The 22,212-nt window shown below is 35.6% G+C and overlaps 2 protein-coding genes across 5 annotated transcripts; one reads left to right on the top strand and one right to left on the bottom strand.

Moving 5' to 3' along the window:
- Positions 1-1,388: 1,388 nt before the first annotated feature.
- Positions 1,389-8,604, bottom strand: LOC109041118 (uncharacterized). Of its 3 annotated transcripts, none has more exons than XM_019057303.2 (5): positions 8,404-8,604; positions 6,212-7,348; positions 4,896-5,129; positions 3,674-3,781; positions 1,389-3,023 (listed from the first exon to the last, which is right to left on the bottom strand). In XM_019057303.2, the coding sequence occupies exons 2-5, from the start codon at positions 7,288-7,290 to the stop codon at positions 2,921-2,923; spliced, it is 1,524 nt and encodes a 507-aa protein (XP_018912848.2). In that variant the 5' UTR covers positions 7,291-7,348; positions 8,404-8,604; the 3' UTR covers positions 1,389-2,920. The 3 variants fall into 3 exon arrangements, with proteins under 3 accessions (XP_018912848.2, XP_018912847.2, XP_018912849.2); XM_019057302.2 differs by having other exon boundaries at positions 8,408-8,603; XM_019057304.2 differs by lacking the exon at positions 8,404-8,604 and adding an exon at positions 8,177-8,396.
- Positions 8,605-8,724: 120 nt separating this feature from the next.
- On the top strand, positions 8,725-18,340 carry LOC109041117 (uncharacterized). Of its 2 annotated transcripts, none has more exons than XM_019057301.2 (5): positions 8,725-9,016; positions 9,937-12,445; positions 13,368-13,601; positions 16,537-16,644; positions 17,618-18,340. In XM_019057301.2, exons 2-5 carry the CDS (start codon positions 9,990-9,992, stop codon positions 17,718-17,720), a joined length of 2,901 nt encoding a protein of 966 aa, XP_018912846.2. In that variant the 5' UTR covers positions 8,725-9,016; positions 9,937-9,989; the 3' UTR covers positions 17,721-18,340. The 2 variants fall into 2 exon arrangements, with proteins under 2 accessions (XP_018912846.2, XP_018912845.2); XM_019057300.2 differs by having other exon boundaries at positions 8,725-8,925.
- Positions 18,341-22,212: the final 3,872 nt, after the last annotated feature.

The following is a 22,212-nucleotide window of genomic DNA, read 5'->3' on the forward strand; positions in this document are numbered from 1 at the left end:
TTACTGCCCCTGAAAACATTAGCAAGAAATAGTAAGGCACCACTTGTCAAGGAATGCCGGAGACAATTCATAAATTGTTGTCAAGCAACCGGAAGTTCTGAGTCGTTAATTCAGTACTGACTCTGGAGAGCGCAGAGGGCTCCCAGCTGTCTGCTCAAGTTAACAGGTTAATGTTATATGTGATTGCCTCCAAGGCAAACTAATTAACACTCAGTGGCAAGATGTGGAGCATTGACTTTCGATATTTCCCCATTTGAGACTGTGGCAAAGAATTGATTATTATGCACCCTGATAATCAATCTTTTTTATCAGCCGTCCTCCTCGTTTTCCTTTCAGCCATGATGAGATTGATGATGAAATTTGATGAGAGTGAGGTCAAGGTCGGAATATTAAGAGATGAAGATGCGGTAATGGTAGAGGTAAGAATAATGGAGCTGTTGCTCCAGCATACTATGATAGCAACCTATACTTTTGCTTGACAGAAATATATCCAAGTTCATAATCCTCTCTTACACTTTTTTGTGTGGGAGCACACCCTAAATAAATAAATTTCGGGTTTCGTGACTACAAACAGATTCATTTCTTCCTTTTTTGCATCAAGGAAGAAGCAGGATGAAAGCGACCATGAAAGACTTTGCTCCTATCAACTGTCTTTTCGGACGATTATATTAGTAAGTCTAGCCTATGATTTGCATGCTGAAAATTCGTAGATAGGTATCAAAATAATTATTCATACATATTGAGGGCCAAAATTGGGAACCGCTTATCTCCATTACGCTGTAGCAAAATTTCAGCTCCTCTTTTATTTTTTCAAAGAAAAACAAGTCAACTTTATGACTTGAAATTTATACAGAATGTCTTGCTAAAAGAAAAGAAAAGTCAATGAAATATTCTGGAAATTATGTTTACCAGTTTCCCAAAATGAAATTAAAGTATCACAGGAAGTCTACGATGTTGCGATGAGAGATCCAAGGTTTTGCACTTGGAACAACGACAAATGTAATCTTCTAAATGGCTATCAATGAAATGACAGACCTAAGGTTATAACTTAATTTTCTTTTTTTGATCATTTATGGGTGAGGCTGAAATATTATTTTGTTGATCAAATTTATTTAAAGAAAACTGCCAAGAAGTCAATGATAGATTTTCCATCTCTTCAGTCTAATGAAAATCAAATGTCTCACTTTTTTTTAACAACGAACTATTACACCTACAAAACAAAGTTGGAAAAATTTACAATTGTTTTGTACACAAATGAAGAGGGAAATGCATTCATCATTACAGAAATGTGTAGGATGAACTGATAAAAAAAAGAGAACTGGGAACCTGTTACAGTTCAGATTTTGAATTCATGTATGAAATAATAAGAAACAAAATCAGAAAACAACTTAGAAAAAATGAGGGGAATTTTATTAAGTAATTTTTGAGATAATTGATACTTAGAATGGTATTTTGAAAGGAGGAAGAAATGAGTGGATCGATTCCAATTCTTTAGTTGATTATTCAATTCAAAGAGGGCTGATTTTATGATGTCTCAACGCACACAGAAGACGAAAAAAGGAAAAAAAAAAACAGATTCTGAATGATACTGAACGTTGGACTTCGGCACTATACTTACATAGGTACAAAAAATTATTAACAGTAAATGAATACACTAATATCGACAGTATGCACAAATTAAATTAGAATTTCACCTCATTCCAGAAGATGTGCAAATCTAACAGAATAGAGAAACCTTAAAATTATGCTCTCAAAGCAGCACATTTTTAGAGTTAAGACCTCTGTGTAAAACGAAGACCTGAAGAGAAGCTCATGAGATATTAACATGGGATTACATAGTACATTGATTGGAAAATTATGAGATAAAGGCCATGAATAAGTTGATGCATTACGTCTGTATTATCATAAAAGAGAAGACAAATTGTGTATTTTTTCTCCGATAAAACAGTATAAAAGCCTCTCTCAGCACCACTATGATACCATCACATCAGAAAAACTATTTTACTATTCATGCATTCAATATTAAATTAAGGTTATACATGTACTGATACGGTCAAGTTTTTAGCTGTGTAGTTGTGTTTTGATGGTTGAAGCTTGCATACTCAATGAAAATAACAGCTTTATCCCAGGGCTACTTCACACAACCGATTTTTATACAGATATTGCCCTTAAAATACCCTAGGGATGATTTCATCCTTTTAAGGTGATTCTAAGCATTCTAGGGACGGAATCCGCCTCAAGGTTGCGCTGCTACATGGTCTGAGTCTTTGAGGGGCAATAATTATCATAATGTCCGATTTTATGCAAAAAGATGATTTATGACAAATATCAGCATTAATACTGAGTAGTGTGGCAAATTTGTTAGGATTCATTGAAAATATTTATTGGAAACTGCCATAACAGGTGTCGCCTATTGACTCAATGTTTAAGAGAGAGATACTATGATGCTATTTCTCCCTTATATATTGAGTCAAAGAAAGGCGTTCATTGTGGTGGTTCCCAATATAAGTAATTTTCCATGAATTCTCTCAAATTTGATGTCATTATTGCTTCTACATATATAGAGCAGTTTCTTGCATTGATTTGTGCATTACAATAATTATTGATTCTAAAAGACACAAACTGGGTAGCAGCGCAATGTATTGGCAGATCTTGTCTTCGGATCACTTAAAATCACCTTAATAGTAGATGCATCAACATGGTTGCCACACAGATCCTCTAAAGTCCAGCTTGTTTGCACCATAAGCTACGACCATATAATTCGATTCTATTACTATCATGACTGACCAGTTGAAGTAAACATAATTATGAAGACTAATACAGAACCTATGCTAGAAGAGTTTGTACATTTAAGGCACTTCTTATCCTTAAACGAGATCACAATTTTATCTGAACATTGGAGTAACTGCAAAACTGAACATTACTTAGGAAAGCGAAGAAATTCATCAAGACTTGGACCCGACCTACCGAGAGGATCTTGAGGAAAAATTAGCATGTCGCCAACAAACGTAAACATTAACAGCCTGAAAAAAAGTTAACGTGAAACATCAGTGAGAATGGCGAGGTAGCATTAGGACAGGATCTAGCAACGGATTTCGACTAAATGGACTGCATTTAGCAGAAAGGAACCAAGCCACATCAGCCATTGTCAAAAACTTGGCAATTTAAATTTTTACAAGAGAACGTTTGTGCCAATTCCTAGGAAGCTTAGCAAAGAAATTATAAATAAAACAATCTAGGTGGCAGTTTTGCTCAAAGGTCAGGGCATTCAGAAATTTTGAAGACACGGCAAAACAAAAAAGTAAGAGAATTGGAAAACTACAAAATATTGGAAACCTCATTCACTGTTCACTCCAACAGAGAACAGAGCAAGGAGCACTAATTTTCTTTGGTATTCCTGTTCAGCTGAACATAAAAAAAGACTGAGCCTTTAAAAATTGTTCCTAGGTATTAGAAAATGACCTAATACAAAGCCACCATCCAGCATTCCCTGTATGTAAATATTCATTGGCACAAATATTTAAGTGATTAAATACTTGGGTTACTTTCATACTTTGTGATTATCCAAAGTTTTAATTGAGTTCACTCTCAGGGTCTCAGTTCTGATTCATAAAGCTATGAAAGCCATGAAATTTTCAGTTGATACTAGAGATAAGAAAATTACTCAAGTTACCTATTTTCTATTGTAGATCTCCATGCTTCATTTTCTTCTAAAAGGTCTCTATAGTTATCTGATGACACAATGACGCCTCCAAGAGCAACAGCAGTCTGGACAATGTATCTGTAATGATGAATACATTTTAAAAATCTGATCACTAGAAAGGAATATCTTTGATGGCAATTAAAATTTTAGGATGAAATGAACCAATTATCTTCAGATTGACGAAAGAGCCAGTTTCACGAATTCGGTGAATGTGATGAAAGGATTAATTTCTATCTGCTGATAATATTCTCATTTTGGTGAGAATATCGACGATGAAACTGCAGTAATGCGTAATTCAGTTGCAGTGTTTCAAAATCGACGCTCTTATTTTATTTTTCAAAAAGAGACTGAACCAACATTATGATTTGAAATTTTTACAGAATATTCTTTACATAGAAAGAAAAAAAAAACGCTGAAGTTTCCAAAAATAATAATTACTAGTTTTTCAAGTAGAAAATGAAGTAAACAGGAAGTCTGCGATGCTGCAAACCGAGATGCCCATTCCTACGGTTTCACCCTCGATGTGCTCTTTGAATGGGATGGCCGTCTGTAGTGTCTTAGTTCCTGGATCGAAAATAATTGGATTATACTATACTTTTTTCTCAGTTTTTGCCAATTCATAGAAATATAAATTTGAAAATAACATGTTCAAATCTCTTCTGTGGCTTTCAGTAGCTTGACAGAACTAAGAGGCTATGCCCTCTGATCATTTTCAGAGCGCTTTGCGCCTCAAGCGTTAGGTATGCGTTACTTCCGTGATTTTACCTGACAGAATAAGATACGTAGTATGGTAACCGTCACAAAATTATGAAATTTTGAGCTTCTTATTCAGAGGCTGCTTGTGGAACTAAATTTAAATAAAATTTTCTGTAAGAAATGGAAATGGTGAAACAGCTTGCCATAATAAGTAAAAAAAACTGAGGGATACATAATTTCCATTTCATTGCTGCCGAGACATCATCCTTCTGAGATGTATCACTAAGAGTTGATGCTATCTGGGAGTTTTGCAGGGAAATTTACTTGGCTAGTTTGAATGAAAAAAATAATTAGAGCACCTTGAGGTAAAGACTAATCCTGATGATTTTTATAAGATCAAGCTCTAGGCTTGCTCATAGATAGTTCTGGAAGGATGCACTTTGGCGCAATTTTGTCTTAACCCTAGAAACTGGAATAATATAATGATAAAATTTACCTGTCATCATAAGGTACAGATAGTTTAGAATTCACTCTTCTACTGGGTGTAAAAGTAATATGTCCCTGCTCTGCTAGTTTCCCCAGAAGTTCTGACTGAACTGTGTACGGATTTGATTTTCGAAACAGAGGCACAAAGGCAATAACCTTATGGCCCCTATCTGTGAAATATTTTATACAAATTTCGATTCCTTTACATGAGAATTTCCTTTCACCTAGCGTTGACAGTCCATGGCTGTACAGATAGAGGAAGAAGAAAAAAATCATTACTTCATATTTTTAACAAAATATTTACAAAACAACCGGACAAATATATGTCGTACGCGTGTACCATTGAAACTATTGTTGAGAGAAAAATGATAAAAGATTCAAATTGTGTCTTATGCACATCAATTGACTGATGAACATGATAAAATAAAGGTGTCCTTTACTTGATATAAATCGTTCCAGTGATACATTCAGTGATGAGTAAGCATTATCTTTTCATATTTCATTGTTAATTGAATAATTTGATTTGAAAAACCCTGCATATTGAATGCTAAATCAGTGTTGTGCTAAATTTAAACAAAACTTTCAACACTTTAAAATGTGGGTATTTCCAAAGCAAAGACATACCTAATATTCCTGGAGGGGCCTAAAATGTACAATGATATTTCATGAACTCAATTGTAAAATCTAATATGGTCTACTAGAATTTCTCTCAATTGAAGCGCTGGGTGTAGAAAGGGCATTTCTTGGTTGGGGAGTCTCAGAATCTCCACTAAAGTTTCATCCAGTACAATCAGAGCAAATATATGGAAGTTGTTGAACATTTTACTGATTATCTTCATGATTTTACAATGCCGAAACCGAAAAATTTCAGAAAATCCACCGGATAGTTTCCTCTCTGAAATATAAATTAGCAAAGTAGATTCCAAAACATCCCAACCAAGAAACGCCCTTTCTTCACCCAACATCCCTATTGCAGAGACTTTTCAGAGGCATTAAATTTGCTGAAATCTAAAGCATCATCGAATTACCACTTTTCTCCAGAAAAAAAGAGGAAACGCTGTAGTTTGCACCATACGTATATTATATTTTTGAGCTGAAGTGATTCCCTCTGGAACTTTCGGAGATTACGTAGCGGTCATCTTTAGCAAATATGCAACATAAAATTGTTTTAGGTACCTATTTCAGTCAAGTCATTTAAATTGCAGACCTGATTGTGTCCATGTTGAGATTCTTATGCTAACCACCGAGAGGAATTTTCTTTGGTATTTCATTTTTTCGATGATAAGTGGATGTACTATTTTAGGAACTATTTATTTAAATTTTTACCTGAATGCGACATTGGAGCCATCGATGATCACAGGTCGGAGACCCTTCCAGGTAACATTTCCCATTGGTAAGGACACATTTTTACCTATATTTAATGCATCTGATTTTTCTTTTTCAATTGAATCATTATCAATTACTACCACATCTTCTCTACCTTCATCAACTTTTTTACTTGATGCTAAAGGAATTTTATCCAACTGAAAAATACTATCACAAGAATTATTATTGGAGTGACAACTTTTTGGTTTTGTTTTTGAAACCACATCGGAGGATCGTCCCATTGCAGTTGAGCAAAATTCGTTGGCACTAGTGGCGTCAGTCGCAGCTGCATGAGATGGGCCTTGACTGCTGTTTGAATCCTCCGACTCACTTTCAATTAAAATACAATCAGCATCATTGGCAATATTTGACTTTTTCTTTCTTCTCTTTTTTCTCTTTCCTCCAGACTTTGAGTTTTGAGCAATATCTGTGTCTCCTTGCTTTAGGAGTTCTTTGGTGACTTCACAACCTTTGAAGAATGACTGATAAGGAGTAAATTGGCCTAAGGGTTTAAGTGCTTCACTTAAGCGTGCGACACACGCATCAGCTACTGCTTGGATGTAAGAGTTGTCTAGCATACTAAAGTCGTTTTTAGAGGTTGATGGTGTGACATCCATCCCAGCTGATGACTCTTTGGGTAAGGGAGATTCTGATAAGCAAATAAAAGAAGGGCTGTCATCTTCTATGATAACAGTTTCTTCAATAGTTGAGAGTCGATCAGATTTTACTGCTTTCGTTGGTCTAGAGGCTTCAATATCATCTTCTGCTTTCCTCTTTGATTGGATTTTTGTTGCTGGGATGGTAACTACTTTGTCAGAGTAATCTTTAATCCTTGTCAGCTCACTTGTCAAATCTACTTCCGCTCTCAGCCTGTGAATCTCAGTTACATTTTCGAATTTAACGTCCACAGTTGAGCTATTGGCGGATTCATCCAGACAAATTACATCAGGAGTGGAATTGTGATTGGTGGTAACTGATTCATCAAGATCTATGACATCGGTAACTTCACAAAAATGCGACTTCCTTGAAAACTGATTCATGTTCTTCTTTCCTTCTTTTTTATCTGATATTGCAACTCTTGAGGCTCAAAAGCATGATCTGAAACAGGAAGAAAAACGGAAAATGATAGAATGAATCAATTAAAAAATAGCATTTTAGAACTCCGTGAAAGGATTGCTAACGTGAACACTGGGATATGGAAAAGGCAACATTAATTAGCCCCGGGATAAACATTTCAGAGGCCACTTATCAATTTTTATGGACTAACACTGGCAAGACTTGTGGGGAGAAATTACCAAGACTTACTTAAACTGCAGCCAACGTTTGATTCACAGGATTCATATTGATATTTAAAACACTTTATATCATCATGGCAGATATTGAAAAAGCTGGCAAGAATTTTAAAAGCAAAATTAAATTATGAGGAGTCCTCTCTAGTTCTACACATGAGACTACCTGCGGCTCGATTGTTGAATCCATATCTAATGACCTTGATCGATAAATAGCTTCGCCAGGGTAGGGATTTATCAATCGAGTTCATGGGATAACAATTCAACAATCAACCCGCAGGTGCAGAGAAGAAATCTGCCAGCAGCTTAGTAGAAAAATATTGGTCAAGTGCAAGACATTTTAATGTTTTACCAGCACCAAAATGAAAAACTTCCATCTGACTTTTCTTTTTGAAATTTTTTTTGCCATAATCATACTTGGGTGATATAAAAAAGAAATTAGCATTGAAGAGAACCAAACATTAGTAATTAGGAGAAAACAACATAAAGTGATACATATATCTTGAATGAGAGAGAATAAATAAGGCTGGTCATCCTAGGATAATGTCCACCTGATTCGAAAGCTGTGTTAAATCAATGAGATTAAAGGGCGTAATTTCTTGTGGCCTGAGAAAGAACATTAAGACCTCTTTCTTACCCAGCTTGGAGAATTACATTTCCTTCTGTGACCTGTTCTCGTTGCGGTCATGGAGTCATGGTTGATAAAATTCCTCTCCAAGCTCAAGCGCTAAACTTATTTCCAGGGGTTGAAAGTTAGGTTGATATTTCAAAAATCAATCTGTATTTTCTGCAGCAATCACTGATTGACTTAAATAAAACTGAGATTACATTCTAGAAAAAAGCAATGAATGTTCGGTTGCTCACCTACCCTGAAAAATTGAATGCGAAGAAGTGCTTAGGTACATCAATGTGAAGCATGAAGATTATGCAAATTTTAAGCTGAATTCAATAAATTATTTTACGCGGGATTGCGAAATTAGTTGATATTTAAATCTTCTAAGAAAATAAACGAAAGAGAACCATTTCTTGCCTCTTGCCACAATGGTTTTGGCTTTTGGTTTATTAACATAACCTTAAAAAAATGTCAACATCAACATTCAACTCTATTGACGTTGAATGTGGAAATTTGGAATCGACGACCAACGACCTACGAATTCCACGAATTCACATGGTCATGGTCTGAAACTGAAACTGATCAGTGATCTAATTCTGATTAGTAATCAAATCACTGACAACTGATCCATTTTTAAGAAAGTTTTTGTCTATTGCGTGCTAATTGTGTTTTTGGCTTCTAATTTCACTAACCTACAAGTTTTCTACAAACTGTTGACCTACCTTTTCCATCAGTTATCGTTTTACCATTTAGATTTTTCTCCTTCGCTGAAGGTAAGCAACGCAAGTTGTGGACATGTTGTGGATCATGGTCTCTCATTAAATTCTCCTTTAACCACTCAAATATTATGACGTCCCATACACGGTAATTATATAGGCCAATAGCTTTTCTTAAAACTGAGTGGATTGCCATAAGTTACAGTCCAGAAGTATCTTAAAATGTAAACTTAATCGTACAAAATTTGTACAATTTAGTTGCAACTTGCGAGCTCTCCATTCTGAAATGTATCCTAGCGAAAGTTGATTCAATGGGGACTTGTCTCAGGGAAATTGGTTTTTGCATTAAGTCTTATGCTGAAGTATGGCGAGCAACCGTTGAGAGAGCATTCAAGAGAAGTTATGTTAAAAGCCTGCCTAGAGCAAGTTCCTATTGTCATAGATCGGTGCTCATCAAAAGCGCTGCTTTTTTTAATCATGTTTTTTAATCTAGTAAGCCCTGCCCAATTGGTAACACTTAAGCCAAGTACGCTATTGCAAAACTGGTTTGATCGCGTTGCCTACAAGAGCTTTTATTTCCTCAATTATTAGACAATGTCACGCATGGGTTAGTTAGTTTTCTGAAGTGAACTTTCATCCTCTTTCGAAGAAGTTCTCATGAATTTTTGCATCAGATCAGCCCCCGAGAAGATGGCGGAACGAAAGAAACACGCGTTAGGCGTTCTCCCATAAGAACACATGTTAAACCGCGGCCGAGTTTAATATACTAGCATGATGTCACAGGAACATAGTTATGGCCTCTCCACGCTGATAGGCAATGATCGTGTTTCTAAACGGAATACCGATCCATCACATTATCTTCACATAAGGATCATCCTTCAGATTTCAGATAGGATGGCAAGGGAACAAATGGAGTGAAACTGTAACTCATTGCATTGCATTTGCTTCACATCATCACTGCACAAGCTATGGGACATGAAAGCACCAACTACAAAGCAAATCTATTACATTTCTGTTTGAATAAATAAAATTCTAACATGTACTCTTAACCTGTATTTTATGTTGCAGGTGTGAAAATAATTGTGCTTCAAAGAATTTAAGGAGAATTGGAACTGAGAAAAATGAATCGACATCAAATCAGGAAGCGCTCGAGAAATAAAAATCCAAAAAGCACATTTGAGCAAGATTATAGCGATGTCAGTCCTGAAGTTATAACCCTTGATAGTCGTCAAAAAAGGAAGTTGAGAGAACCATGTCCAGTTATTGATCTTGAAGATGAAGACATATCAATCGTATCTACTAATCTCACGCATTCCACTCCGAGTCTGCAATCCCACGTCAGTATCCACAATAAAATAAAAAAAAAGAAACAGAAATTTGTTGAAGAAGTATGTGTCATTGAAAATGAATTACACATAGAACCTCCAAAGAAACAAACTCATGTCATCAACATTGAAGAGAAAGGAAAATTCAGTACGAAAGACAAAACTAACTTGATCGCACCTGAATCGATAACCGCTATTTCCTCACCAGTCTCAAGTCTAAACTCTGAAAAATCAATAGACTTTGAATCCCCTTCTTCTGTGCTCTTTCCTGTTGCTTCCTCCTCCAAAACCCCTGCCCCAAATGAAACTGTCATTGAGCCTCTAATGTGCACTCCTCTTTCAGTTTCCAAAACTTCTCCTCAGTCATTCATCTTGGATCAGACGCCTTCAAATTTTATGCCGTATAAGCGCAGCTTCCAGTTACCAAATTTGGAGGAAATTCATTGTATAGAAGAAAAAGAAAAAGAAAAAGTTGCAGAGGAAATTCATTGTATAGAAGAAAAAGAAAAAGTTGCACTCTCGCAATCAGTGAACAAGCGGGTAAAGCGTCGTGCCTGTCGCTATGCCTTGCGGAGTTGCGGACCTCCATTGCTGTGTGATATTCAAACCAATATAGCAGCTAGCCGAAAGGAGTTGAACAGAAAAAGGAGTCGAAAATCTTCACAGAAAAACATTAGAAACTCAAAATTGTCGAAAATTGAGGGTCCCATTTCACAGTGCTCTGATCGTTCTAAGCAACTCAGTAGAAGGTCTGCAATGGAAGCAAGCAGAGAGTTGAACAATTCATCAAGTCACGATGAAGGAAGCTCCAATTCACTAAAAAGTCAGTCACATGAGATTCAGGAGTTAGATTTCATTCCTATTGCTCCTACACCAAAAGAAGTTGAAGAAGACCTGCGCAAATTTTTTCGACAAAATAAAAGACGTAAAACTCGAAAACTTCCTCTACGGTGTTTGTCGAAAGACTCTGTTTCAACTACTCTCACATCAGTGTACTCTCTGGAAATGGAACTAAGGAAACAGAAGAGGCAAGCAAGTAAGGAACGAAAGAAAGAATGTAAGAAGGCGCTGGTCAGAGAGAAGCTGAAGAAGCAGAAGGTCAAAAATAAGAACTTGCAGGGAAATGTTCGACAAATGACTGCACTGATGAAAAAGATTAAAAGTAATATTCACCACCGTCTAAAACTGTTGTTAGATGAGAATCTGCCGTTTAGAAGTGGACTCAAAAAATTTCAGCTGAAATATTTAAGAGATCTAACATCAATACGTGATGATGATTACGTGGCAATGTTGGAGGGCATTAATAAATGTGAATCTCTTTTCACAAAAACAGGAATGTTTCATGAAATAACTGATTGGGCTTCTAAATTGTATAATATGTTGAATAGCATTATGAATAAGAAAAATCGTAAGTTACCAGCACACTTTAAATTAAAGCAGAAGCTAAGTTTATCGAAAAGCAAAATGGAAAAACTGAAACCGACAACCCGAACACAAGTAGCGCAAGATGAATCAAGAAAATCAAAAAAATTGAATTCATGGACCGATGAGAAACCAAAAATACACCAAATGAGAGACAAGCAAGCATTCAAATGTAGGAGCCGTATCAATGAAAAAGCATGCAGTTCAAAAAAAGAACCATATCCAGCCAACTCCACGCCAAATGAAAATGCCAGAAGTAGAGATAGCTCGCCTGACCCAAGTGAGAGCCTAAATGATTTCAACTGGTTAACACTAGATGCCTGGAGGACGGATTATGAAGATATATCAAGTGATGAAATGCCTGCTTCTAAACCTGAGATTGTTCCTCAGATCCCTGAAAATGTTCCTGTTGCTGAAAGCAGCAGCACTGAGGATCAACTACATCGACCAAGAAGCGAGTCAGAATCATCATGTCAGGAAGTCCCTGTTGAACCCAATTCAAAGATTATTGAAGTAGTCTCACTTGATGAAGTTGAAGAGAGAGACACTCATCTTTCAACTTCTCCTGTGAGTGAACAAACGCTTACTAATGAAATTGAAATGGAAGTGATTGATCAAACTCTAATTCATGATGCAATGAGTTCAGCCCTGGTACGCTCCAAAGAAGCTTCAATGCTGCGCACACGTCCTCGTCCTGATGATGATCAACTCAGTGTTTCAAGCGAGGATTCATTCTCAGTAGACATAGGGACAAATATCTTTGTTCCTGGGGGAGTTTCCTTCAAAGGACGGCGGCCCATTATCATTGATGGCTCAAATGTTGCCATTGCGTGAGTATAATCAGTCAACTTATTTCATCTGACTTGTTTAATTAGATTGTAAATGCAGACAAAGTCAAAAGTGGACGGATTCATTAAATCTCCCGACGCTCTCTTCATTACTCCTAGGAGACTATGATAGAAAAACATTCTGTGATCAAGTACAATCCTGTTTTGCTTCATTCTCTTCATTTAGATAAACAATCCAAGGGAGGAAAAGAGAGAACAGGAAAATTGAGGAGATGGAGAGTATATTTATTTTAATTTAAGCCATTTTCTTGGGCCAAATGAAGGGAGTTTTACTTTTTTCTTGAACCGACTAGAACTGCCCATGACTCTCGTGGCCAATGTTAAGCCCTCATTTTGGCTGTTTATGTGTCCTGGATAAAGCTTGGAGGATTATATGTACATAGCATAAATTATAAGGAGGATTCGGACCTTAAAGTCAACAAGGAAAAGTCATTAAAATGTATGTACCTCTAAGAAAGTAATTAGGAAATTTACTTTCAGTGAAATTTCAGTGTTGTACTGTTTCTAATTTATTTAAAAGGTGGGTGTATATCGACGGTGAAACTACCAAACCACGTATCTCGGTTTGCGACGTCGCAGACTTCCTGTCATACTTTATTTTTTAAATGAAAAACTACTTAACGTCCAGTCTTGAAAATCTCCGTGATTTTTCCTCTTCGTGTGGAGAAAATTCTGTGAAAATTTCAAGGAATGATATTGATTTGGTCTACTTCAAAAAAATAAAATGCGAGCGTAGATTTTTAAACACCGCAAACGAGATACGTGGTTTGGTAGTTTCACCGTCGATATGTGCTCTCATATACTACATCACAGAAGTTTATTTTCAAAATGTTTGTCCGGGTGAAAAAAAGCATGGAAAGTTGTCCTCTAACTTTTGATTCAAAATTTTAACTCTGATTCACAGCCATGGTATTTCAAAAAGAGGGATCAGAGTATTTTCATCGAAAGGTCTTGAGATATGTGCCAAATTCTTCACCAAGCGAGGTCACAAAGTCATCATCTTTGTTCCGTTGTTCCGAAGAAGTGACCATCGCACCCTTCATCCTGAAATCTTGAATAAGCTGTCTGACAGAGGGTTGATAACATACACTCCCAGTCGAAGAGTCAATCAGAAACTGTCTGTACCATATGATGACAGGTGAGATTATTTTTTTCATGTCCAAATTTCAGGAATGCCAAAATTCTCAGCTCTCTGATTTTTCTAATCGGTCCTCTTTTTATAAAAAATCCTTTGTTTTCTCACATTTTTGGAAATGATAAATTAGTCTTTCCTTTATCCATAAGCATCCATAATTTTTTGGGTACCGCTGTATTTCATGCTGATGTGAACTAGCTGTTCCACCTTCAAACTTGTTATTTCATGCGGTAGATAAATTTCCGTACCCATGACAAATTTCATACATTTACTTGGGAACAAGGTAAATAATTTTTGACAATGAGATAGTGTAAGAGCATTTCTCATTTTCTTTTGCGTCAAAGCTAAAGTACGAGGCACTTAGAACCATAGTGGTATGGCCAATAAAGCCTCGCATGATTTTCTGTAGCTCATTTGCCTAAGAGAACCTTTGGCTGGCTTCTTCTGGCCAGTTTTAAGAGTTCTTGTAGGTGTAGCAACATATGATGCCTAATCAGCCTCTCTGTTTCTTCTCTTTAAAAAACTAAATCATCAACTTGGTATTAGTTCAATGTATATCACCCATTTAAAATGTAAAAATGTAACTCATAAAGCTGAGGAACATTTTGAGATTATTGAGAAGTAAGAAAAAATTTCTGATAATTTGGTAGAAATTTCAAAAAGCTTGATGACATTGAACATTTTAGAAGAAAAGAGCCCAAAATTAAGGAACATGTCTAGAAAATCAATACCAAAAATGTCATCTCAAGAACTCTAGAGTGTGTTGGAGACATGCTAAATTTGAAGAGTTCTTCATGGATGAGCCCCTGAACTACAAAAATTTTACCCTCAATCCCAAGCAGAAAGCCTTATTTCAGAGTCCTTGCAAGTTCTCTGCAAATTCTGGCCCGGCTTTACCTCTTAGTTTGAACTGAGAATTAGCACTGAGCACTTGAGTTCCTTTCCCTTTCATGGTAAGTGTAAATCGCAAGTTGCGATTATTTTCGCCGAATAATTTCTAACAATACTAAGCTAATGCTGAAATAGTGCAATGCTCGTGGGGAATAGTTTTCAAAATTTGTCAAAGGAGATCCCTTAGACCCTCTTTTTTAGTAAAACAACGAACAATCAAGTCACTATAAAGCAGCTGTGAAGTCAGGATTCGAACCCTCATCTTGAAACCTGAGGGCGTTCCCGATGTCTTAAACAACTCAGCCACCGCTCTGTTTGATATAACCGAGGCGAATCTTGAGTTGATAAGTAGAGTTAATGCGCAGGCTACTCAGTTACTGCGCAACCTTCTGTGCATAGCGGTAACAGAAGCGGAGCATTCTATAAATTCGCTTACTTTTATAACGTGATTGTAAAAAAAACCTGGGTCCAATTTCCAAAATTTGATTAGAGCGGGCTCATCTAGGGCCTATCACCTATCGACAACCGCAAAAATCATGGAAATCGACCCGGTAGAACGCTCAAACGAACTATGACAAAAAACATAAATTCACATTGTTTAAATGGAAAAATTCGCAACTTCACCACGCAATATAAAAAAACCTGGATCATATTTTGAAAATCTGAATAGAGGGGGCTCATCTAGAGACAATTGCCCATCGATAGCCGCAAAAATCATGAAAATTGGCCGGGTAGAATGCTGGAACTAAGCGTTACCAGTTACGCAAAATTAGGAGGTCTCGGAGCTTATAGTATAGATAACCCAAACCTTACCCCCCGCCCCCCCCTCAAAAAAAAATTAGAGCAAATCCACCCCCAATCCTCGCCTGATTTTCAGTTTCCTCAGTAATAATAAGTAAATTCCTTTAATGCTCTTATCAGTCTATCTTAAATCTGCAAGTAGCTTTCATGTAAATTAATGCATGATTGTTATGGTGACTTTTGCACCCCAATTTCTGGCATTGAATGTTTGGCATTTTTTCGACAATGCAGCAAAGAGAAGCACAAGATGAGAGGTTGTCAGAAACTGTGAATGAGAGTTCGGTAGTCTATTTTTGACATGACCAATGTATTTTTTTGTAGTCCTTTCAAAATTTTACTCAAGAATCGAGAGATAGATCAAGGAAATAGATAGATGAAATTGAAAATCCCAGACTCTTGCAGACGCTGAAGAAACACTCGAGTCAGTAAACTCTGCAATTGGTCATATTTTTGAAAAAATTAACAGATGTGATCGAAGATTTTTACCTTTTTACCAATCTTGGACACTAAAAATGAACAATAAAAAAATATCAAGAACCTGAGCAAACTATAAATTAAAAATTTAATCATCGACGAAAGTGCATACAACAGGTTTTTGTAAGTTTCAGCATGTTACAACCATATCGATAATGAAATTCCTAAAATCTGCGGATCTCGGTTTGTGACAATGCAGATTTCCTGTCTTATTTTATTTCTTAAGGAGGAAACTTCTCAGTGGCAATCCTTAAAAACGGCCGTGATTTTCCTTCTCTTTGCAAAAACAATTATGGAAAACTTAAACTTAAAGGAATGATGTTGATTATTTCTTTTTTAAAAAATGAGCTAGGAGCAGAGATTTTAAAATATAGCAAAGAAGATACGGTTTAGAATTTTGACTTTCGATGTGTGCTAGACACCTGTAATTTGATTTGCTCATTCCTGAAGGTTTCACTTGCTAAAAGGATCTTTTATCCGGTAATAGGTAATTAATATCGAAAGGGCATGTTTTTTATGTTTCCAATGCATTTTCTTCAAAACCTACAGCTCTTGCTTTGAAAGACTTTTATTGAAGAAGTCTTCAATTTCTAAAATGTGTATTTTGACAAAAGGAAGGTTTTCAAGTGCAACTAGTAAAATGTATTCTGTTCGGTACCATGTATGTCTTTCCATCCTCCGAAGAACTGTCTTTTCATTTATTCTAAGGAAATGAATAAGTTGGGTATCTTAAGCAAGTATTTCTCAGAGTGTTAATCCTTCTATGTGTCAGGTATATCGTACAATGTGCTGTTGCCCTTGGAGGAGTGATCGTGTCAACTGATAACTTCCGAGATCTGCTGCAAGAGAATCCCACTTGGAGGAGCACCATTGAAAAAAGGTAATATTTTTTCAGAATCGAGGAGCTTTCCGGAAAAAGGACACATGCAAAAAATCGCGCCTGAGGAAAATGCAATTGAAGTTTCCATCAGTATTCTATGGCCACTGACCGTGACTTAGGTTCGAAATCGAGAGTCCAAGCTGCCTGCGATGCAAGTTATCATTAGTGACCGGAAAGTGAAGATGGAAACTTAAGATGCATTTTTCTCTCACGCGATTTTTTGCTTTGTACCCTTTTGCCGGAAAGTGCCTCAATTATGAATTAGTAACCATTATGTCCTGTAATGTCCTGTAGGGCTTCATGTTGAGGCAGAAGACTACCTTCTTCCATCTCTGTCATCCGCTATACAAGTAACTGTAAGGCCAGTTTCAAAAATCTCCATCCTCATGATTTTGACACTCTCGTTTGCTGTATCCTCTCCTTGCAGTGTTGCACTCACTGATACCACTTATATCCGGAAAAATGGAATAATGAGAGAGATAAAGCAGCTAAATGCTGAGCCAGATAAGGAAAAATTTTGAGGGAGTCCAGACTCCCTCTGCAAAGTCATAGAGAGTTCACAAAAAATTTCAAGGTGTGTTGTTTCGATTTCTGTCGAAAAAATAAAACATGACAAGATAGGTAGTGTCGAATGCAAGTAGGCTGATTCTGACCACATTTGCCCATTCCGATGTGGAGCTCTCTGAGCCTCAAAATATGTCTTTCAAAATTACAGTTTTTTTGGCACCTTTATACCCTCTTCTCAGGTGTCCGTATCTACAGAAAACTTTTTGCATGATTCTTGAATACTTTTCTCCTTAAGTAGATACTGGGTTTCTAAAGTCAGTATTGTGAACAAAACAAAATTTTAGGAGCCTTGGAAGTTGAAAAGAATCTGTTTTTAAAGGTAATATTGGTCGGTTAAATAAGGATGGTTAATAAGAATTAAGCAGTCTGTACATATGAAGTATATTTTTTGTTTTTTTGCTTTCAGGTTGTTAATGTTCACATTTGTTGGAGATATGCTTATTTTCCCTCAAGACCCTCTTGGAAGACGTGGCCCCAAGCTAGATGAATTTCTGATGTTTCCAAGATGAGTTGTGAGTTACATGCATAAATCATCTTAATGAAACTCTAAATCTGTTGAGTCTCTGTTGCAGTTAAAGGAAATTGTATTTCTGTTTATAACCAGTTTTATAATCATTCTTTTTTGTTATAATTGATTCTCTCATGCGTGAAGGATCTCAGCGCAAAAAAGCTTGTATGGCTTTAATGTCATAATGAGCTTAGGAGTTCAAGTTTTTATCGCTCTTGGACCCTTTGTGCATTAATTCTCCACTTATGGGGTCTTTTACTCAAATCACAAGTTTTGTATAATTTTGATCAAAAGAAAAAAAGAAAAAAATCAACCACTATGTACTTGCCTGTGATGCTCAGAATAGTATTTAGTAGAAAAGTCATAAATATATTTATTTTTCATCTCACTTTTCCTGTCACTGATTTGTTGCTCTTGTTCTTTTCTGCTCAGAAATGAATCAATCATATTTTTTTACTAATTTATACCTCCTGTTTTGTATTAAAAACTTGTTTTCAGTTATTGTTATTTTTTTAAGCTAATTGAATGTCAAAATGTAAATTTACTGTTTCAATCTGTCGTAATATTCATAATCCTCGATCCAAGGATTATACTTAAGCTAATAAATCGTAGATCACCTTTTCTCGTGAGTTTTAATTCTCTTGGAAAAATTATTACCTCAAAAGATGTGAGGAGAGGAAGAAAGTGGAAGTTTCGATAATGCAGAGGTGAGACAATTCGTCAAGAGAATGATGCACGCTGAAAACGTGCTCCCCCTTTTCCCTCGCCTGTAGGTATTTTCATCCAAAAATTCAATAGATGAGGGAAAACAGGAATGTGAATAAAGAAGAAAGGAAAGTAGTGAGAATGTCTCTAAAGTGTTTGAGTCAGATACTGATACTCAGATACTGATGGATAATCAGGACGACCTTCCTTCTACTTTTCTTCTCTTTCCAGATGTCCCAAGTACTGGAGGGACTGCATTACGCACGTTTTGGATGCTCAACATAGAGCTTGAATTCAAAATACCCCACTTTTCGTTCCTTGTAGATCTTCCTGAAATTTGAATCGTGCTTGATGTTGGACAACCCCTCACTAAATTTCAGATCTCCAAAAAATTGGGGGGGGGGGGGGGGATCTTCATACCTCAATATGGAAGGAAGGTATCAATATCTGTTCTGCCCAGAAAATTGTCTGAAATTAAATATTTTAACTTTCTGGAGGAAAATTTTACCAGTTCTTGTTTTAAAGCTATGTTTAAGTGTTTTTTCATCGTTTGAAAGAATTAAAAAAAAATTATTTCAGTTAATTCAAAATATGAATACATATTTTGATTAATACAAAATTACTGTTTTTTAAATTCTCGTTGAAGAGTGTGTGGAAATAAGTGGTTGTGCATTCTGGAGCAACGATCGGTTTGGAAGTTATGAGAGATCAAAGATGTTGTGCATAATTATCAGGCAAACTCTTGGCGGATTCTGGCGTTCTACAATGAACGAACGAACAAGAGAAGTCCCAAAAAATGAGGAAGTTTAAAAGTGTATGACTCAATTAATGCAAAACGTTGAATCCCCAAGAACATCTCCATCGGTTTTATCATAAAATTAGTATCGAGATGCACCCCTAGAAATTTAAAATTTGACAAACTAAACCCCTAAAGTTGCAGTTTTTGTCCAATATTTCATGTCTAATCTTTTCTATTGGCTCGCTTCACTGTGCGTTGCTTATCGTTTGGAGACCTCTTCTTGCTCCTCTAACCTTCCATCTCCACTGTCGTTCCAACAGCCTACAGCCCTGCCTATGTGTAGGCTTGTAGTGGGGAGTGAGTAAAAATCTTCGGACAACAACTGACGCAAGGTCTGCAAAAATTTCCCTGAACACTCTGTCAGCTTTGATTTCTCATGACTTCTAGACCGATCGTTGCCCCAGATCTCAGGACCACTTTTTTTCACACGCAATTCAGCAAAAAATTAGAAAATGTTATGTTTGCATAAATGAAAATAAGAGTATTTTGAATTAATTAGTTTAAACTATCTTTAAGTACCTTCATAAAATGAAATGCTCAATGAAACGCGTAAATGGGTTTGGAAAATCTTGACCATATTATTTAAGTAGATAATTTTCGACAATTTTTAACGCAAATTTGCTATTGATACATTTCTTTTTCGTTCATGAGAAATGAGATGTGAAAGTTTCAACTTCACCCAAGACCTATCCACACAGGTCAGTCATTGCGCATCTTTATGAAATCCACTCCCGACCCGGCCCTAACTCGACGGCACTCAATGCTACGTCACAATGGGTGCTCCCATAAGAAATACATTGGAGGCACTCAATACTACGTCACTGCCCAGTAAAGTTCCAAAACTCGTCCTCGGGAATGACTGGCCTGTGTAGATTGGTCTTGCTTCGACCCTGCTGGCGCCCCCTGCCCCCCTAAATTTTTCTGGAGGTCTGAAATCTTGTGGAAAGACATCATACATCAAGCACAATTCATAAGTCGAATTTCAAGAAAACCAAAGGAGAATAAATAATGAGGTGTTCCAAATCAAGCTCTCCGTTTTAGGAAGTGAAAGAAGGATAAAATGAGGAATTGGCAAATAAAAAAAACCCATCTAAACAATACAGAGACATATTATTTAATTAAAAAATAAAATAGAACAAGTAGGTAAAAATGAATTAAGAATTGACTATACATAAAATTTTACAGTTTGGCAGGAGGTATAAAAATCAATGAAAATTCGTGATTTTCAAGTTTTAAAAAAAGACTCTAAGGACTGAAATTATAAATACGTTAGTAGGACGGTGCATGAAATTTTAAAAGCATGTGACTTATTATCATGGATGACAAAATGGTGTTGATTCAAAGAATTTAAAAACCTACTGTTAAGTTAACAAGACGCTTATTTACTGCTTTATCCAATTTTGCTGCTGACTCCCCTAGTAGCAGCGTTATATAAAAATTACATAAAGTTAATGTAAAGAATGTATAAAGTGGTTAATTATATAAAAAAAACATAATATTTATATAAGAATGTGTTGAAGAATTATTGACACTAAAAAAACCGTAAATGTTATTTAAAAAAAAGATACAAAAAAGGAATAATTTATGTAAGCAAAAAGATATAAATTTTAAAGTTTTTTTGTATAATATTCATAATATTTTTAAATCAATATTAATTGAAACATTAGCATAAGGATTACTTAATTTGCATATAATTTTTAGATAATGAAAATAGGAAAAAAAGAAATTTATGTACGGAATTACTTTTAAATTTTTAAAAAAATTTACGTAATATTCATACACATTTTAAATTAATATTAATTGAAATTTTAGCGTAAAAATTACGCAATTTCCAAATAAATTTCATGTAAATATGACCTGAAAAAATGAAAAAATTTATCCGGGTGAAAAAATATAAAGTTTAAGAATTTTTTTATATGTTCATATGTTTTTTAGATGGATGCCAATTGAAATATTAGCAAAAAATTACGTCTTTTCCGAATAACTTTTAGGTGAATAAAACATGAAAAAAATAATTTATGACATTAACTCTTCCTATTCTTTTCCTTTTTATTTATTCATTACAAATTTTTTACCTACACAAGAAATTATGAAGAAGATGAAAATGGTAACTAGGCCTAAAATATTATCAAAATAATACGTACCTTTTCGTCGGCCTCCTATGGTGTAGTGGTTGTAGCGCTTGCTCTATGATCGGGAGGTCCTGGGTTCGATTCCCGGCCAGGCGACCCGAGTTTGATGGTCTCAAACAATTGTTGCCTGGGACTGGTTCAGTAGGGACGGAGGGGGGATGGGACTTAAAGCGTAGGATTAGCCCTTGAGGGCTATTTGAAGTAGTAAAAAAAAAAAAAAAAAAAAAAAAAAAAAAAAAAAAAAAAAAAAATTAGGTACGTATTACTTAATATTTAAGTAATTTTCATGTACTTTTTACAAAAATTTTATTTATCTATCATAACGAAATTATGACATTCACTCCTCCTGTTCTCTTCCTTTTACTTAATTATTACCTACTTTTTACGTAAAGAGGATTTAATCAAGCAGATAAAAATGGAAACTAGGCCTTAAATTTTATGTGAACATCATTTAATTTTTATTTACAGATTATTTACAACTTACTTAATGACGATTTTTTTTTTTAATAATTTTTATATAACGCTGCTACTAGGGTCCTCACTATTTTATTAATGGAGGAGCAAGTACACAATTTACACGATTTTGTTATTATTTTTGTGTGTTTACTGGACACAACTCAGAGGAAGAGTGTTGAAAAGCAATTTAATTCTGAATTCCTTTCCAGAAATTTAATCTGTGTAACATTGATTTTATACACTCTAGAGTGTGTATTCTAGACAATGATTGCATTCTTAGTTCCCAAAAAGTAATGTGGGTGATGGAAGCAAAAATTTTAATGAGCCAAAAATGGACCACCCTGAAAAGCATCTGAGCTTGTTTCAAGTATCTTCTACACGCATTACCTCTTAAAATTAAA

This window comes from Bemisia tabaci, chromosome 1 (assembly GCF_918797505.1).
Source record: "Bemisia tabaci chromosome 1, PGI_BMITA_v3".
Taxonomy (NCBI): Eukaryota; Metazoa; Arthropoda; class Insecta; order Hemiptera; family Aleyrodidae; genus Bemisia; species Bemisia tabaci.

Coding starts and splice junctions, on each gene's coding strand:
- LOC109041118 (XM_019057303.2), bottom strand. CDS start 7,290: ATGAATCAGTTTTCAAGGAAGTCGCATTTTTGTGAAGTTACCGATGTC. Junction 3,782..4,895: donor TCTGTACCTTATGATGACAG/GTAAATTTTATC, acceptor TCATCATTACAG/ATACATTGTCCAGACTGCTG. Junction 3,024..3,673: donor AGATCTACAATAGAAAATAG/GTAACTTGAGTA, acceptor ACTTTTTTTCAG/GCTGTTAATGTTTACGTTTG.
- LOC109041117 (XM_019057301.2), top strand. CDS start 9,990: ATGAATCGACATCAAATCAGGAAGCGCTCGAGAAATAAAAATCCAAAA. Junction 13,602..16,536: donor TCTGTACCATATGATGACAG/GTGAGATTATTT, acceptor TCTATGTGTCAG/GTATATCGTACAATGTGCTG. Junction 16,645..17,617: donor AGGAGCACCATTGAAAAAAG/GTAATATTTTTT, acceptor TTTTGCTTTCAG/GTTGTTAATGTTCACATTTG.